General features: G+C 47.8%; 2 protein-coding genes across 3 annotated transcripts in view; one reads left to right on the forward strand and one right to left on the reverse strand.

Moving 5' to 3' along the window:
• NUP188 (nucleoporin 188) overlaps nt 1-13,564 on the reverse strand; it is a 35,180-nt gene extending 21,616 nt beyond the window's left edge. The window contains exons 1-14 of one of the 2 annotated variants that reach the window (XM_066610707.1): nt 13,501-13,564; nt 12,074-12,128; nt 10,619-10,692; nt 9,628-9,712; nt 8,404-8,484; nt 8,203-8,247; nt 7,153-7,245; nt 6,869-6,988; nt 5,978-6,189; nt 4,250-4,364; nt 3,667-3,864; nt 1,445-1,534; nt 944-1,009; nt 402-521 (exon numbers count right to left, since the gene is read on the reverse strand). In XM_066610707.1, coding sequence (XP_066466804.1) covers nt 402-521; nt 944-1,009; nt 1,445-1,534; nt 3,667-3,864; nt 4,250-4,364; nt 5,978-6,189; nt 6,869-6,988; nt 7,153-7,245; nt 8,203-8,247; nt 8,404-8,484; nt 9,628-9,712; nt 10,619-10,692; nt 12,074-12,128; nt 13,501-13,526 — 1,380 coding nt within the window. In that variant the 5' untranslated portion in view covers nt 13,527-13,564. Of the gene's footprint in view, nt 1-401; nt 522-943; nt 1,010-1,444; nt 1,535-3,666; nt 3,865-4,249; nt 4,365-5,977; nt 6,190-6,291; nt 6,362-6,868; nt 6,989-7,152; nt 7,246-8,202; nt 8,248-8,403; nt 8,485-9,627; nt 9,713-10,618; nt 10,693-12,073; nt 12,129-13,500 lie in introns of those variants that run through there. The other variant, XM_066610708.1, reaches the window with a different exon arrangement.
• A 159-nt stretch (nt 13,565-13,723) lies between these two features.
• On the forward strand, nt 13,724-18,020 carry DOLK (dolichol kinase). Its single transcript, XM_066610786.1, has 2 exons — nt 13,724-13,767; nt 15,852-18,020. Exon 2 carries the CDS (start codon nt 15,965-15,967, stop codon nt 17,534-17,536), a length of 1,572 nt encoding a protein of 523 aa, XP_066466883.1. The 5' UTR covers nt 13,724-13,767; nt 15,852-15,964; the 3' UTR covers nt 17,537-18,020.
• Nucleotides 18,021-18,194: the final 174 nt, after the last annotated feature.

An 18,194-nucleotide genomic window follows, 5' to 3' on the forward strand; every position in this document is an offset into this window, starting at 1 on the left:
GCAGTGGGGAGGCCTCCTCAAGGTAAGGGCATGTTTGTTACCTTACCTCGGGGCTGCGTTGCAGTTAGGTGAGTGCTGAAAGTTGGTTAGGATTACGACCTTCGTCACCGGACAACACCACTCCCATTTTGACTGACAAAGGCAGGGGGAGGAGCCAGAGCACTCTCAGAACCACACAGGCAGCCCAGCACTCACAGGTGTTGGGCTGTTGCCCCTTGTAGGGTGAAATGGCTTTCCTGTTGAATTTTATCCCTTGCAACAACCCTGTGAAGCAGGCTAAACTTAGAAAGCATGACAGAGCAAAATCTGCTAGAGAGATAAGCCCTCCACAACAAAACCCAACACACTGGCTCTCGACAGAAAAATCTCCTTTCTCTAAGTTACCTACCCACAACGCGTACCTTTTTTGCTGTAGATTTATCTGCCACGAGGGCTGTGAGCAACTGCAGAAGAGGGGAAAGATGGTGGGGGAACATTCCACAAACACTGTCCAAAATTATGCCCAGACCCGCAGTGGGTTCCTAGTATTAGAGAAACAACATGAAATGATGAAAACACAGCCAACAATCAAATGAAATACACGAAGAAAAGGACACCATTGCATGGAAAATCCATTCATTCATTTTTTAAATCCATCAAGATTTCTAGACCTGGAGCATTCCTCTGCTCCAAATTTTGGAAATGTAGAACAGGGATTATTTTATTTTTCAACATATTTACCTCACCTATCTTGCCTTTAAGGCAACCCTGGGTGGGTTACAAGAAGTAAAACATCAAATAAGAAAAAAAAAATCACAAAAATAAAACAAAATCTACAGCTAAAAGCCAGACAACGTAACACCATCTCCACCATTCCTTTGGTCAAATGAATACAGTGCAAAGAAAACCTAAATACCCCTCCCAGCGCCCAATATTCTTAATGATAACAAGGACAACAATTTACTGTCTTCCAGAAGAGTGCAGGAATGCTTGAAGACGACAGAACCTCACAGGCTGTATCTATGATATCCTGCAGAAAAGAGGAGCAAGAGAAAAGGAGAACACCACGTGACACATTGCTTGTTATTGTGGATTGCTCAAGTCATAAGGCAGCATTTCTCTAACTTCTTAGATAATACGAAATCATCAGGAGAGAATCTATGGCACTGCCTTCCTTGGTGGTTTCTAGTACTCATTTTTCCATGGTAAAATTTTAACCAGGCTTAGAAGAACTCCTTTAGGTGGTCACCTTACACTAAAGGGCTTGCATAGTCATTGCTGTGCAAGAGGGAAAAACCTAAATCGTGCTCCTATCCTACCCTAACTAAGAAGAAGGAAAAGAAACCCAGATGCTACAAGCAGTTAGGACTGGAACTGGATGGATTCTTCTCTTGCATGGGAAATAAAGTCCATGGACTACTGGCCTGCTTTAGCAAGCCTGCTTTCATACTTTTACACCTATTACCTGCTGATTGCCGAGCGTATGCAACTCCAGCGTTGTCAGGACGAAGGAAAGCAGGCCATAAATGCACATGCATGCTGTACTGGAGATGCACTGCAAAAGCAAGAGAGAGGCTACTGAGAGATAAAACCACAGGAGGACTTGCGTATGCCCATACTGCAAGCACAAAAGGAAGGTGATCAAATCACAGACTCCTTTTGCTCCATGTCTCTGTCACTGACGCATGTGCAGAGTGACCAACAAAGCCTATGTCAGATAAGCAGGTTATGGAAAGACAAGGTTCATCCACGGAGAATAGATACGCCACTCATTGGTGGTGATACTACAGCAAGTCCCAGTGAGACCACTGGTCCATGGTTGGGTTGCTGCCCCAATGGAGCTGTGGTTCTGTGGCCAGTATTATTGCTGCCCTCCCCGGCTCCCTGCCTGCCACCCTTTCAAAGGACAAGGAAAGCAGGATAAAGAAAAGCAGAGAGGGGACCTGAGACTGGTAGCCCAGAGTGGCTTTTTTCTCCGCCTTTGGAAAGGGCGCCAGGAGGGTAAGGTGACGACATAAGAACATAAGAACAGCCCCACTGGATCAGGCCATAGGCTCATCTAGTCCAGCTTCCTGTATCTCACAGCAGCCCACCAAATGCCCCAGGGAGCATAAGAACATAAGAACAGCCCCACTGGATCAGGCCATAGGCTCATCTAGTCCAGCTTCCTGTATCTCACAGCAGCCCACCAAATGCCCCAGGGAGCATAAGAACATAAGAACAGCCCCAATGGATCAGGCCATAGGCCCATCTAGTCCAGCTTCCTGTATCTCACAGCCGCCCACCAAATGCCCCAGGGAGCACACCAGATAACAAGAGACCTGCATTCTGGTGCCCTCCCTTGCATCTGGCATTCTGACATAGCCCATTTCTAAAATCAGGAGGTTGCACGTACACATCATGGCTTGTAACCCGTAATGGATTTTTCCTCCAGAAACTTGTCCATTCCCCTTTTAAAGGCATCCAGGCCAGATGCTGTCACCACATCCTGCGGCAAGGAGTTCCACAGACCGACCACACGCTGAGTAAAGAAATATTTTCTTTTGTCTGTCCTAACCCGCCCAACACTCAATTTGAGTGGATGTCCCCTGGTTCTGGTGTTATGTGAGAGTGTAAAGAGCATCTCCCTATCCACTCTGTCCATCCCCTGCATAATTTTGTATGTCTCAATCATGTCCTCCCTCAGGCGCCTCTTTTCTAGGCTGAAGAGGCCCAAACGCCATAGCCTTTCATCATAAGGAAGGTGCCCCAGCCCAGCAATCATCTTAGTTGCCCTCTTTTGCACCTTTTCCATTTCCATTAAGTCCTTTTTGAGATGTGGCGACCAGAACTACACTGCCTCCTGCACTCAGTCTCAGGCATCACAGAGCCTGCCTCTCATGTCAATGGCCCAACTTGTCACCCACCAGGGTGGCTTTTTCAGGGTCCTTGTCCTAAGGGCTTCCAGTGCCAAACATTGCACCAATGCAGGGCCACAGAAGAGGATGTGCCAACACCAGTGGTAAAAGTGTTGAAAAAGGAGCAAGGAGGTCCAGGTTGAAATCCTGGCTTGGTCATAGAGTTTAGTGAGCAATCAGTCACTCACTCTCAGCTCAACCTGCCTCAGAGACACTGTTGTGAGGATAAAATGGGAGGGCCTGGAGGGACGGAGGACAAGAACCATGTGTACCATCATGAGCTCCTTGAAGGGAGGCTGGGACAGAAATGAAACAAACAACAACCATGAACAGAAGTTATGTTTACTCCCTGCGTTTCTGTCTTTCACCTTCCTTCTGTCATGGAACTCAAGACAGCCTATATGGGGGGTGCGTAGGCTGTCTCTCCCATCCAAGCACTGACCCATCTTAGAACCACTTAGCTTCAGCAAAGTGGCTGCATCAGGTATCTTCAGACTGTGCCACAGTGCCTAGGGCTGGAGTTGTCAGCACTTAACAACAACAATACAAACCAGACTGCCACCTCCTCTATTCAGGTCCTTCTATCTATAACTGCCTCTATTCAGGTCCTTCACACTCAGCCCGTCACAAGAGACTCATCTCACAGCCTACGATCTCAGTGACTCTTGATTTCAGGACAGCAGGCGCCAAGCCGGATAGCAATGGGGCACTGAAGTGCAATGGCCTGAATAACCTGCTCAGCCCCCCCCCCCCAAAAAAAAAGCCTCCCCACAAGACCCTATGAACTCACGTTGCCCTCGCTGCTGAGTGACCGGAGCATCTTTGTCAAATACTGGAATACATTCAAGTGAATAGCAGCACTTCCCATCCGCCGGATCACACTGGTCGACTCTTCGGGGCTCACCGTGTGGCGGAGCAAAGCCCAAGCCAGAAGGACAGGGGCATGATGGGAGATATCCCCGAGCGTCAGCAACAGGCTGTCCATTTTCTGCACAAAACGGAGAGAAGAGAAGGCAAGCGACCGCTTGTGAAATTATAGGCATTAACATGCACAAGAACTCAGCCCAGCTTAGAAATCTAATGGCAGCTGCCAGGCTGCACACTCTTGGATTGGGGGAATCCTCCAGCCATGGAGGCAGGAATACCAGGGAGCTGAGGAGAGGATTTAACACCAAATCCCTCCAGTATATCTCTTAGTTTTCTCAGCAACATAGTCTTTATTACCTAATTTACTATAAGCCACTTCAAATGGAAAGGCAGGGTTGAAATCTTGAAAATAAAACCATTTGTAACACAGTGATAATCTATTTTCTACCATAACTGCATTCAATACTCGTTGCACAAGGCCACCCAGCTCACCAGGACAGGCTCACCTTGCGGACCTGCTCGGACCCAGCAAACTTGTGCTCCTCTTTCCTGTCATCCAAGAGGCGCTCATGGAGAGAGTCAATTTCCATGCCTTCCACCAGAATTAAAGCACTGAAGTAACTAAAAGGAGGAGGAAAAGAAACCCAAGGAAGTAAGAACTGGAAGAGAACACAGAAGAGACAAAGCCCGAAGATTTTCTTCTTCTTCAACCAGCTCATGATTTTATAAAAAGAAACAAATCCCACTGGAACCTGATGAGTTTGTGAGCAGCCACAAACACCACACAACCCTGCCCCGCCCACACCAACTAAACACTCACCTCAAAACCAGCTGTGTGGTCTTATACCATCTACAAAGTGACTCTTTTATATTCCTCTCTTTCCAGTGCAGTGTACAATCATAAACATCACAGAGGATATCTGAGAGCTCATTTCCAAGCTGACATATCCACTTAAAAAGATCTCAAATAGAAGGGCTAGAAAAAAAGACCTCTCCCTGTCTAAGACACTGGGGATTCACTGCCAGTCACAGTCCAAAGTACTGGGCCAAAAGCACCCAGTGCTATGACCAAGTACAGTTGGATCGCTGTATCTGCAGGGAATCCATTCCCGGATCCCTCCCCCAGATACCTGAGATCCTGGGAAGGGGGTGGGGTCCCAGTCTTATACCTGATTTTCTATATATTGAGGTCATGACACAACCATGCATGAAGACCACTGTATTATTCTGTATGCGCCAACTTTGGAAAATGGCAGGCTCTCAGTGTGTCTGACATCCCCCCTCCCCAAACACATGATTTTTGAAGCTGAAGCCGAGCTATTCCATCTGTTCCGAGCATGGGAGGATGGAGGCCAGAATGTGAAGCCAGATCGGAATGAAAACACCTGAATGTAGTGGTTCTTGAAAGAAAGAACCTTCTTTCAATTGTAAAAATCCCTATTTAATAAGGGATTTAAAATAAGCCTGCCTATGTAAACCGCCTTGAATAAAGACCAAGAAAAGCAGTATATAAATACCTGTTATTATTATAATTATAATATATTATTATTATTATTATTTTTATATGCAACTGCATGTGATGGGTTAAAAAAAGTCGCTCTGAAGAAGCTCTTGGATATTAATTCAGCCTTGTCTTCCGCCACTCGTCCAGTCACTATCAGCAACCTTGAACAAATGCACAGGGGAGTGGCTGCAGAGAGGCATATGCTTTTTTATTAACTCTTTTCAATTCTGGGGGCAGAGGCAGCTTCAACAGCACTGAGTTGCCTGCTTTTTCCTTTTAGAAAAAAGTTATGGATGCCGGTTGCTTGCTTTTACCTTTTCGAATGCTCCAGAAATGACCCTCAGGTATGCTGTACAGTCATTTCCTGGGAGAAAAAAACACTGACCAGCAGAAGCCAACCACTCAGAATAATATTGTCACTTATAGTGCTGATGAAGTTGCTGCTACCCACAAAGGACCAGTGGGGGGGGGGGAAGCTAAAAAGAAAGTAAAAAGCCCCACAACAAGGGTGACTCTCTCAGCAGGCAACCAAGGATTTTTACGAGTGATTTGGTTTTGCAGAACCGACCTGGGGCTTTCAAGCCTGGATTGATTTATTCAGCATGAGCTGTGCTTCCCCAGACACACCATACATAAGAATATCAGAAAAGCCCTGCTGGATCAGACACAGGGCCCATCTAGTCTAGCTCCCAGTATCTCACTGCAGCCCACCAGATGCCACCATACTCACCCAATACGGTCTACGAGGTGGTCCATGCTCTCATCAACCAAATGCCTGTTGGTCTGCCTGATGCCAAACCCCTGTTCTTTGAACATAGTGGCAAAAGCCAGCAGCTCCTCGGGGACCATCTCAAAATAGGCATAATAGAGAAAGATGACTTCCAGCAGCATAGACTGCTCGCGAAGGCACTGCACAAACCAGCGAGAGACTTGCCGCTCTGTCTGTGGAGGAAGCAGGAACGCTCAGACTACTCAATGCGCAAGAGAGAGCAAAAAGAGAAGGGAGGACATTGGCACCTTTATTTGGAGGGGCTAGGTACGTACATCAGCAGGCAAGCTGAGGAGGCAAGGAAGCAGACCGCTCCACACCCAGAGGAATCATACATTCATAAATCATTTTTAAGTGGCTTTATAAAGAACAGAAAGATAAAACAAGAACTGTGGAGTAAAAAAATACGAAGCAATGAAAGGAACGTATACAGTAATAAGCAGCTGGACAAACAATTTAAATCAGCACAAACCCAGCAACAGGTACCAGAGTTAGAAGCCCTAAAATACCAAAACAAGCAGAAGACAGTCAGACTTTAAAAAAAAAAATCCGCACCCTCCGTAGAAGTAACCAGGGCAGGGGCCTGACACACATCCCGAGGGAGTACATTTTATAAACACAATGTGACCACCAAAAATCCCTGTATCCAAACAGGGATCTGCTTTACAAACAGGCCAGAGAGCAGTTCACATTGGCAGAAGTGGTCATAAGGAGTTTCGTTTTTGTCTACATTAGAGGATAAACCCAGGCTGGCTCCTGTGGCAACTATATGTTCTGCTATATGTGCTTTCCAATGCAAGGAGAAGCACAAACAAAGAATGCTAGAGGACAGGTACCAAGGTAATAACATACCATTAGACTTCCGTGTGTCTCCCAAGTAGGGGCTTCTGCTTTATACAGCTGTTCAAACTGCTTCCGGTAATTAGGAACCAGCTCCTTATCCAGCTTTTCCACACACTGAGAATACTGGACCTGTCAAAAGCAGAACAATTTTTTTTACAAAGGCAAACTGATGTAGATATGCACACATATAATTTTTATACACAGATGGATATACGGCAGACCACAGACTACACGGCATACCACGGACTACACAACACATACATTAGCACCAGGAAAGGGAGCACAATGCCTACCATATAGGGATGTCTCTCATCCTGGAAATAAGTGAGAAGGTGGAGGACGCAGCGAAGGATACAAATTCTTTCCTCGTAGTAATAGTCGGCAATCTGTGAAAACAAAATCGCCTGTATGGATCACTTGCTGTCTTTTCAGTTAACTCTCCCACGTTCCCCCGTGCCTCCTCCTGAACTTCATTAAGCAACACACAACCACAACCCCACACACAAAATTCTTCTTTACAAGCCAGTTCATCGTATAGGATGAAACTGAACTCAGCTTTGCATACACCTCCTCCCACTTTCCACAAAAACATCAAAAAGGGAAGCTGAAAATTAAATCTATCATATTTCCATCTCCAAGGAAATCAGGGCAGCCCAAAATGCTCTTCTTGCCCACTCCTGCCCAAGAGTGCCATGACCGAGTGGTACTTTAAACCCAGGCCTCCCCAGTTCTCATCCAGTTCTCAAAGCACTGTGTCAACCTGGTTCTTTGAACTGGGCAACCCCACTTGTTGCATAAAATTTCCTTGCAAGACAGACAGACTCTTCTTTCTTATGCCTACATCCCATTCCCCCCCCCCCCCATATCCTTTTTGTTCCTTCACCACAAACTGCTTTGGGGATGATCTGCAGTTTAGTGACAGAGTACCTGCAAGCATGCAAAAGGCCATGGGTTCATTCGGTTTCTAGCAGCATCTCCAAGTAGGGCTGCCTGAAACCTTGGAAAGCCAGTGCCAGACACCAACAGTACTGATGGACAAAAAAAGCCACTCATTACATGGCCGGTTCATATAAGCGTATTTGCTTATGCTCTAAAGCTCCCAGTAACAATAATCAATATATTCTGTCCCTCAGTCTACTGAAAATACATTGCCTTTAAGATCTTTAAGACAAAAAAAGTGACCTTTTGTCTCCTGTGGTGCAGAGACGTTCAGCAACCACATGCTGGCCAGACACACATACCCCTTACAAAAGATTCCATGCATAGCACTCCACTGTTCTCTCTAGAAGAAGGCTATAGAGAAACATACATCAAAAACACAACCACTTTGCCCAGTTACTGACCTTCAGGATTAGAGCTTGACTCTGCCTCTCATCTTGCAGGACAGTCTGCAAGCAAAGGCAGCACACATTACTGAACAGTCTTGGCAGAGCAACAGAAACCCATCTATATTGAAAGTGCCATTAAAAGTGCATTTAGGCTCTCTTCTCTTGCTGCAGGTTTTAAAGCAAGAGAGATAATGCGTTTAAGTTGCCATAACCAACCTTTAAGGCGTCTCTGGTCCCTCTATAGTCCTCTTGAAGGTAACACTGTAACAGTTGCACACTTTGTTCTTCATCCAAACCCTGGAAGGAAAGATACATTCAGTTAATTTCAGTACATTCACCAAAAAAGACCAAAGCACACTCAGCCATGCTTTTTGGGGGGACAAATGCTGGGGGGGGGGGGGAGGGAAAATAATGCGGCAAATTAAATCTGTTCCCATCTCACTACTTCTGGTCCTGTAAGAACTATTTGCAAAGGAAAAAGGGCAGAGAGTAAATGGGCACAGTGTCTAGTGGCAGCCCATTCTCGCTGCTTCACTCTTTTTACTGGTCAGACAGGGATTTGCTAGGAAGGCGGTAGAAAAGTCAGTGGTGGGATGTAGTGAGGCAAACTTGCTCCCTTCCAAGTGATCTTGAACCAGGCAAGCAAAACAGTAAAATTACAAGGAGCTTATTAAAAGGCTGAAGAAACAAAGGAAAGTGAGAGAGAGAAAAGCTCAAAACAAGAAACATATTAAAAAGCAAACAGGAGATTTATTGTTAATAAATAGATTTAAAAATGAATGCTGCAAACAAAACAAATTCCCTGATGTGCTTAACTGAATACTCTCCCTAACCTTCAGAAATTCTGTACTAACAGATAAGCCAGCTCTGTGCATATTCATTAGACCAGCCTTCAAAAAAGCCCAAATTCGCCCTTGGACTGTGGCCTTCCCCTCATCCTCTTCTGCTACAGCAGGGGTGGTCAAACATTTTGGCAGGAGGGCCACATCATCTCCCTGACACTGTGTCGGGGGCCAGAGAAAAAAGAATTAACTTACATTTAAAATTTGAATAAATTTACATAAATGAATATATTAGATATGGAGCTTATATGAATGAATGAAGGTCTTGCAGTAGCTTAAGGCCTATAAAAGGCCTTGCACAAAGCAAGACCAGCCTTTCCTTAGCTGCTGTTGCTGTATCACAGACATGAAACAGCAAGTAGTGGAGGGAGCCCACATCCCACAGCTCATGCAAGAGGTCAAATAGTCGTCCTCATGCTGAGAGCAGTTGCGTTGGGCCAGCACGGGCTCCAGCAAGTCTCCGGAGGGCTAGAAGCTCACTGGAGACTAGGGGCTCCCAAAGGGCCGCAAGTGGCTCCCGGGCTGGGGTTTGGGCACCCCTGCGCTAGAGGAAAACTGACAGAGAGAACCACCACTGAGCTTTTTGATCTCTACTCACCAAAAGCTTGCTGACTCTCAGGCCCAGTTCCTTCAGGGGAGCTGCCACATTTTTGTCAGCCTTTACTTTTTCTGCTGAACTTGTGCTAGGGATTAAAGAAAGAAGCATTTTTTAAATCACTGATACAAAAAAACCCTCAAAATCTAAGACTCTGTTTAAATCCAAATACGACATTTACTGCTCAGTCGTATCCTCCCTGGGGCCACCACTTAGTGGCGCCAAAAAGGCCAGCAGATGGACTTCATGGTTGTCCTTCCAGCACTCCCTCCTCCCCGCATGCTGCAAACATGCTTTACAGCACATTTGCAACACCAGGGCCGGCAGCACACATGCACCACCAGCACTGGACAGCTCCAAATTGGTCTCAAAGGTATCTCTATGTGATTTGGTTGTGCTTTTCAGCAGAAATTGAACTTGTTTTCCTTTTCAAGGGTTTATAGAGAGTAGAAACTTGGGGGTAGTACAAGAAGATTCTTCACTGAAGGCATAACCCTCTGGCTTGAACCCTTTGAAGGAACACTGAATGCTTGCTGAGATCCCAAAAATGTAGGCACTTGCTTTTTGACAACAGTCTAAGATCAGCCCCAGTACATCAGAACCATTCATTCCAGCTTTTTATTTTCAACAGTGGTCATGAGGATGCCTCCAAGAAGTTAGGCATGATGGCAAAATTGAGAGATATAGTACCTCTAGACTTGGAAGTTCTACTTAGTTACTGCAGGCAATAGCTATCAACAGACCAAGTCTCCACAAATTGGTCTTACCCGTTTTTAAGCCAGCATCATGTTCTCTCTGGTGAATTCCAAAGGTATATTACGGGCCAAATGAAATTCCTCTCACCGTCACAAGTCGGCAGAACCGTCACAAGTCGGCAGAATCTCAGCTGGACAGCACAATTCTGCCACTTAGGGCAATACAACAGCCCTGGAAATTTCTTAACATTAATGCCTTAAAAGCATATACACAAACATAAACAGGCCAATTGGCGTACCTGGGTGGCTTGTAGTAGGAAAGCCCTTCGAGAAACCTCTGCCAATGCTTATTCAATTCTTCTGCAATCTGGGCCTAGAATAGAAGAACATAGTACTGAATTCATGGTTTTCTGCAGCCAAAATTTAAGAGGTGCATTCAGGAGTGTGTATTCCCAGAGCACCGAAATCCCTCCCAGTGGCTATTGCTCACATCTTCCATGAGCTTCCAATGCACTGAATGCCATGAGCATTATAAGCCCTTTGGAGCAGGGAACCATATAAACCTTGTGTCAAAATGCTGTTGAAAAATGGTATATAAATATGCTAAATAATCAAAGTACTATTTATCATTTTAAGGATCTCCTCTATGGAGAACTCGTGCAGGGAAAGCACCCTACAGGTAGACCACAGCTGCGATACAAGGACATCTGCAAGAGGGATCTGAAGGCCTTAGGAATGAACCTCAACAGGTGGGAAACCCTGGCCTCTGAGCGGCCCGCTTGGAGGCAGGCTTTGCAGCATGGCCTCTTCCAGTTTGAAGAGACGCTTGGCCAACAGTCTGAAGCAAAGAGGCAAAGAAGGAAGGCCCATAGCCAGGGAGACAGACCAGGAACAGACTGCACTTGCTCCCAGTGTGGAAGGGATTGTCAGTCCCAAATCGGCCTTTTCAGCCACACTAGACGCTGTTCTAGAACCACCATTCAGAGCGCGATACCATAGTCTTTCGAGACTGAAGGTTGCCAACAACTATTTATCATTTTATTCACTACTATTGAACCATCATCATCTGTAATAAACTGGATTTGTGGTTGTCTGTAGAGCATTCACAATTTAAATTCTTGTATATAGAATCCATTGTATAAGGAACTACTTTCACTACAGGTGAAAGGAGTAAGAAAAGACAGTGCATTCGGTTAAGCGACAGGCTCCACATTGGACAAATCGGGACTCAATCCACAGACTGCTCTACCGGAGACCAGCCAGACTGTCCACAGCATGCAAGGAAACCATGGTTACAAGCACACTGATAGCCTTCTCAGCTGGTGAAGCAGCTACTGAGAATGAAACAGCAAGGCATGGGAAGAAAGGGATAAAGAGTCTTATAACTCACTCTACTAATGTTTGGCAGATACCAAGAGGTTAAGCAATGAAGCTAAAGTAATCGTCATGCAGGTACAAGGCCCTGGAAGTCTTCACTATAAGCACGGAATACTGCCTGAGCTGCCCTCTACTTACTGCAGCCATTTTCAACTACTGTGCCATGGCACACTGGTGTGCTGCAAATGGTTTGCAGGTGTGCCATGGGAAATAGGGGGAGGGTCACTTATTAAGAGGGTCATTGGGGGATGTGAACCCCCCACCAATGGCAGGGTAGCCTCCTTGACAACTGTCAAAAACTGAGAGTGTGCCTTGACAATTTTAGTACCGTGTCAGCATGCCATGAGACAAAAAAAGGTTGAAAGTCACTGACTTACTGGTTCTCTCAGAGCTGATCTACCCAACAGAATGGTCCATAATTCCCTGCTGCTCCTAGAGACAAGATCAAACAGGTTACAGTCAGCATCAGAGGCTCCAGCATATCAGTGGGGATGCAGGAGAAGGCTCTTGCCACCCTCACGGTGCTGAAGGCAATAGGAAGGATTTGGCCTGGCTAGTCTTTTGCTTGATCCAAGGCAACAAACGGTAAGCACTGCAGATGATTCCATCTACGGCGCCAGGAACAAACATATGCCTGCATAAGGGGAGCACACACGTTGGCCTCTCCCTTGCAGCATCCATAGACGCTATCTACATGATAGCATCATGTAGTGTGTGCTCCCCTTCACGCATCATAGCGTGTGCTCCCCTTATGCAGGCATATGTTTGTTCCTGGCGCCTTAGACAACACTATGATCAAGGGGATACGTCTTCCAACGTGAGACACGTCCTCAGCTGTGTATAGTGCCCTTCTGCTACCTACAGGGGATAAGCAGGTCAGTCAGACAAGCAGGAACACAACTGTGCCATCAGTGACAACCAGTGACGGAACACGTCAACGTGCCAAGCTCAGTCAGGACGCTTCCAAGAAGAAACGCTTCAGGTGGATTTATTATATTTTAATCTCCCCGCTCCTGATCTTGTCCTATAAGAGCGTCGGCCCTTAAAAAGAGGTATCTTCTTGGGCCAGTCGGCAGGGATGCCACCAGGGCCGGCCCCATCAGTGAGGCCAACTGAGGCAGGCGCCTCAGGCATTCCAATGAGATGAAGAGGGACAGCTGCTCGCTCTTGCCCTAAAAGAGAGTTGCCCCTTAAAAAGAGGTGCCCTCTTGAGCCAGTCGGCGGGGATGCCACCAGGGCCGGCCCCATCAGTGAGGCCAACTGAGGCAGGCGCCTAAGGCGTTCCAATGAGATGAACAGGGACAGCTGCTCGCTCTTGCCCTAACAGAGAGTCGCCCCTTAAAAAGAGGTGCCCTCTTGGGCCAGTCGGTGCCAGTCGGTGCCACCAGGGCCGGCCCCATCGGTGAGGCCAACTGAGGCAGGCGCCTCAGGCACAGCCCGGCAAGGGGCACCCTGCTGTGCCCCACGGTGTGGACAGTGCAGAGGGGCCGAGACCTTGCACCTGCCCCGGGCGCAAAACACGCACCCCGTCCCCACACGCGCATGCGCGCGCACGGCTCTGCCACTGCGGAGAGCGAGCCCCCCCTGCACGCAGCTTGGCATCACGTGTGAACGTGCAGCCACGCGTGTCCACAGACACGCATCTGTCCCCGCAGGCACGTGTACGCGCTCACTCACACGCGCGCCGCGCGACGGCAGGGCTGCGAAGGGGTCTGCGAGGCTCCCGCCCGTCAGCTCGCCCCCCCCCACCCAGGCAGCCCCCTCCTGTCAGGCAGGCGCGCGCACGCGCTCCCCTCCCCCTCACCTCGCGCACAGCCCGCCAACCGCCATCTTCCCGCGCCCGTCACGTGACGCCGCTCCTGCTCCCCCTCCCCTCGGGAGAGAAGGCGGAACGTCGGCTCCCGGCAGGCACCCACGTGACGCCGCCGCGCAAGGGGGCGGGGCTGCCCTGCCTCCTCAGCACCCGTCACGGTTGGTGGGGACCGGGCCAATGAGAGGCGCGGGGGCGGGGCGCGGCTTGGCCCGTCACGTGACCACCGGCCTTCCGAGCAAGATGGCGGCGCCCAGCTGGGTGAGTGAATGGGATGGGAGGGGAGGGCAGGGGAGGGGCGCTGGGGGCGGCTGGCAGCGAAGGGGCGGCTCCGGGGGTTGTGCCTGCCGCTGCGGGTGCCTTTGACCACGTGTGGGGCGTATAGGTGACCCATCTATAGGGTACAGAGGCAGCACACCCTCCTGTCTCTATATGTTAAAGATACATGATACACAAAAGGGTGTGTTGTTTCTGCAACCTATACATCCCTGATCTGAGCGTTGTGTGGATGTATCTGTAGGTTAGATAGGTACTAATGCTGTAGATACATATACATACATCTGTTATAGATACATTATATGTTACTGTATGTATATGTATCCATAGGTTATATAGATACATTATATGTACATATCTATAACATGTATTTTTATAATCTATAGCTACATATACACACAACAATAACATAATATATCTATAATAATAATAATTATTAATATACATTAATTACATACATAATTACATAATGTATGTAATTACATTACTGATGCGTTTGTTTAGTTCGGTATCGAGAGAAAGAGTGTCAGAGATCGTTGAGCCAAGGTACACAAAGTCATGGACAACCTCCAGTTCATGCGCAGAGATTGTAATGCAGGGAGGTAAGTCCACATCCTGAACCATGACCTGTGTTTTCTTCAGGCTGATCGTCAGTCCAAAATCAGCGGCCCACTTGGAGGCAGGCTGTGCGGCATGGCCTTTCCCAGTTTGAAGAGACACTTGGCCAACAGATTGAGGCAAAGAAGGAAGACCCATAGCCAGGGAGACAGACCAGGGACAGACTGCACTTGCTCCCATTGTGGAAGGGATTGTCACTCCTGAATTGGCCTTTTCAGCCACACTAGACGATGTTCCAAAATCACCTTTCAGAGCGCGATACCATAGTCTCTCGAGACTGAAGGTTGCCAACAAGAATTACATTACATAATTACATAATGTAATTACATTACATTCATATATAAACATACATTGATAACATAATGTATCTATAATAATAATAATAATTATTATTATTATGAGCAGCCTGCTTGGAGGCAGGCTGTGCAGCATGGCCTTTCCCAGTTTGAAGAGACACTTGGCCAACAGATTGAGGCAAAGAAGGAAGGCCCATAGCCAGGGAGACAGACCAGGGACAGACTGCACTTGCTCCTGGTGTGGAAGGGATTGTCACTCCCGAATCGGCCTTTTCAGCCACACTAGACGCTGTTCCAGAACCACCATTCAGAGCGCGATACCATAGTCTTTCGAGACTCAAGGTTGCCAACTAATACAGGTATTTCTATACTGCCTGTCTTGGTCCTCAGATTTCTCCTTAGACTTTATTCAAGGCGGTTTACATAGGCAGGCAATTTAAATCCCCGTAGGGATTTTTACAATTTGAAAGATGGTTTCTATCTTTCAAGAAACCACAACATTCAGATGTTTCTTTCTTGATCTGGTCGCACATTCTGGCCTCCATCCTCCCACGCTCAGAGCAGATGGAATAGCTCGGCTCAGCTTGTCAGCTGCTTCAAGGTTGCACGGTGCTGGTGGCCTCGAACTGGCGACCTTTGGATGTTATCTTCAGACAAATGGAGGCTCAACCCTCTAGACCAGACCTCCTGCCTCCTATAACACGTGTGTGTGTGTGTGTGTGTAAACACATATACACTACACACACACACACACACACACACACACAACGCCACCAGGTCCCTCTTCAACAGTATATACACAATAACTGTGTATATATACACAATACAATAACTGTATATACAGCTATGTGTGAGTATATATGTATGTATATGTGCAAAGTGTCATTGCGTTCTTCTGAAACAGTATATATATGATACTCGTACAATACAATAACTGCGTATATACAGCTATGTGTGAGTGTGTATATGTGTGAGTGTGTATGTATGTATACACACACACACAACTCTATCTGTGTGCGTGTATATGTTATATATACGCCGTGCCACTGCATCCCTCTGAAACAGCGCACACACAATAACTGTCTTTTCCTGCACCACAGGAGAAGGAGGTGCAGAGCCTGCTTTTCAAATGCTCCGATTGTGCTTCCATTCTAGGAATGACATTCAGCTGCAGGACAACCCTTGAGGCGGCACAAGAGCTGGGTCTGGACCAGTAGGGCTGTGGAGCTTTTGCACTGTCAGGTGTGGCCAGCTGGCAGGCAGGCGTCATGCTGAACAAAGCCATCCTTTTGGAATCCCTGATTGTGTTTGCCGTGGTGCTGTGTGTGCACAGCGCGGTGTGGGACCGCTTTTCCTGGTGCGCCATTGCCCTCGCCATCCAGGCTTTTTACATCCAGTTCAAATGGGACCACCTGCTTCGGCTGGGCAGCGCCGTTTTCCAGTTCCGGACAGGAGCCAACAGCGGGCTCCTGCCCTCGTGCATGGCCGTCCCCTTGCTGGGCATCGTGATGAAAGAAAGGTGTGAGGCGGCCGGCATGGTCTACTTTGAGCGCTTTGGCATCGTGGTGGCGTCGACCGGCATGGTAATCGCCCTCTTCCTCTCTGTGATAGCGGTTGGCATTACCAAACCCCTGCCGACAAACACTTGCATCCTCTCCAGCATTGCCGGCAGCTTAATAATATATACCATGAAGCACTCGCTGACTGTCTCCGAAGTCATTGAAGTTCTGGAAGTGCTCCTTATCTTTGTCTACCTCAGCATGATCTTGCTCTACCTGCTGCCTCGGTGCTTCACTCCCGGAGAGGCGTTGCTCGTCCTTACCGGCATAAGTTTTGTCCTCAATCAGCTCATTAAGCGCTCCTTGACCGTCATCGAAGGGCGGGGAGACCCCGTGTACTTATTCCTCCTGGTGGCAGTGGTTGGAGTCATCCTCCTTGGGGTCTTCTTCACCGCTCTGTTCTTATTCATGGATTCCAGCACCTGGATCTCCTCCATGTTCTTCCACATGATGACGGCAGTACTGGGCCTGGGGGTTATCATGCCCTGGCTCTACCGCCTAATCAGGAGGAATCCCTTGCTCTGGCTCTTCCAGTTCCTAGTCCAAACACAGACCAGAGTTTACCTCCTCACCTACTGGTCCCTGTTGGCCACCTCGGCATGTGCGGTGGTCCTCTACCAAAACACCAAGAGGTCGTCGGGTTCTAAAAAGCACCAAGCTTCAACCATCACCAGAAAATACTTCCACTTCATTGTAGTAGCGACCTACGTCCCAGGGCTAATCTATGATCGCCAGCTGCTCCACATCGCCGCCACGGTCTGTTTGGTGGTCTTCATTCTTCTCGAGTACATCCGGTACTTTACAATCAAACCATTCGGACACGTGCTCAGACAGTTGCTGTCTCTCTTCTTGGACGAACGTGATAGTGGACCCTTGATTTTGTCTCACATATACCTTCTTCTTGGGATGTCTATCTCTGTGTGGCTCTTCCCCAGACCTTGTGCCCCCAAGGGAACCTTGGCTGGAGCAGGAGCTCTAGCTCCGTACTCTGGGGTCTTGGCCGTGGGAATTGGAGACTCGGTGGCTTCTATTTTTGGTAGCACGGTGGGGGAAATCAAGTGGCCAGGGACAAAGAAAACATTCGAAGGAACAATGACTTCCATATTTGCTCAGATCATCACTGTTGCGGTCATTCTGATCTTCGATAGCACTGTGGACCTCAACACCAGCTACTCCTGGATCTTGGTCTCGGTCAGCTTGGTGTCCCTTCTAGAGGCCTACACGACCCAAGTTGACAATTTACTCCTGCCTCTCTACCTCCAGATACTATTGATGGCTTAAGCACTTCACAGTAGGAGACCTCCCATTGAATGAATGGGGCAAATGCTCTGGGAGCGGAGCCTTGCGTGCCCTCTAGGACCACATGGGAAACCTTTTGAGGCTCCTGAAGCTTCTGCTTCTTTCCCAGAAGCACAGTTTAAGAGCCCAGGGTAGCGTCCTAGTAGCACTCCAGGTCAGGGGGGGATTTGCAAGCAGAGGGGTGGTGGCATCCCACGGGGTCGCCATTGTAGATCTTTACCCCAGGGTGCGGGGCAGGGGAGGTCTGCCACTGGCACTTGAGTGGGAATTAAGTATTCTCTGATAGATAAGGACATTCACAGGACATGTATGTATCCGTCAGCTGGTAGCTCAGTTGGACTGTGACGGTACAGAGTGATATGAATGAGGGCAACATTATGCACGAAACAGATAATAATGTCAAAAGAAATTTTGCTCTTGGATCAAATGCGTATTTAAAATGGAAATGTACACCCTGCATCTTTAATCTACGGTGGTTTTAAAATCTCATTTCTGAATTAACTCCAGGAGCATCCCATATTTACTTACTGGAAGCATTTCTGTTCTCCATCCATACAGAGCAGGAACAGCTCCCAACAAATAGCTAAGGGCCCAATCCTAGCCAACTTTCCAGCACTGTCGCAACCGCAGCGCAGCCCTG

This window comes from Tiliqua scincoides, chromosome 16, assembly GCF_035046505.1.
Source record: "Tiliqua scincoides isolate rTilSci1 chromosome 16, rTilSci1.hap2, whole genome shotgun sequence".
Lineage (NCBI taxonomy): Eukaryota > Metazoa > Chordata > Lepidosauria > Squamata > Scincidae > Tiliqua > Tiliqua scincoides.

Bases quoted from the DNA above. Each gene is read 5' to 3' on its own strand.
- DOLK (XM_066610786.1), top strand. From the start codon at position 15,965: ATGCTGAACAAAGCCATCCTTTTGGAATCCCTGATTGTGTTTGCCGTG.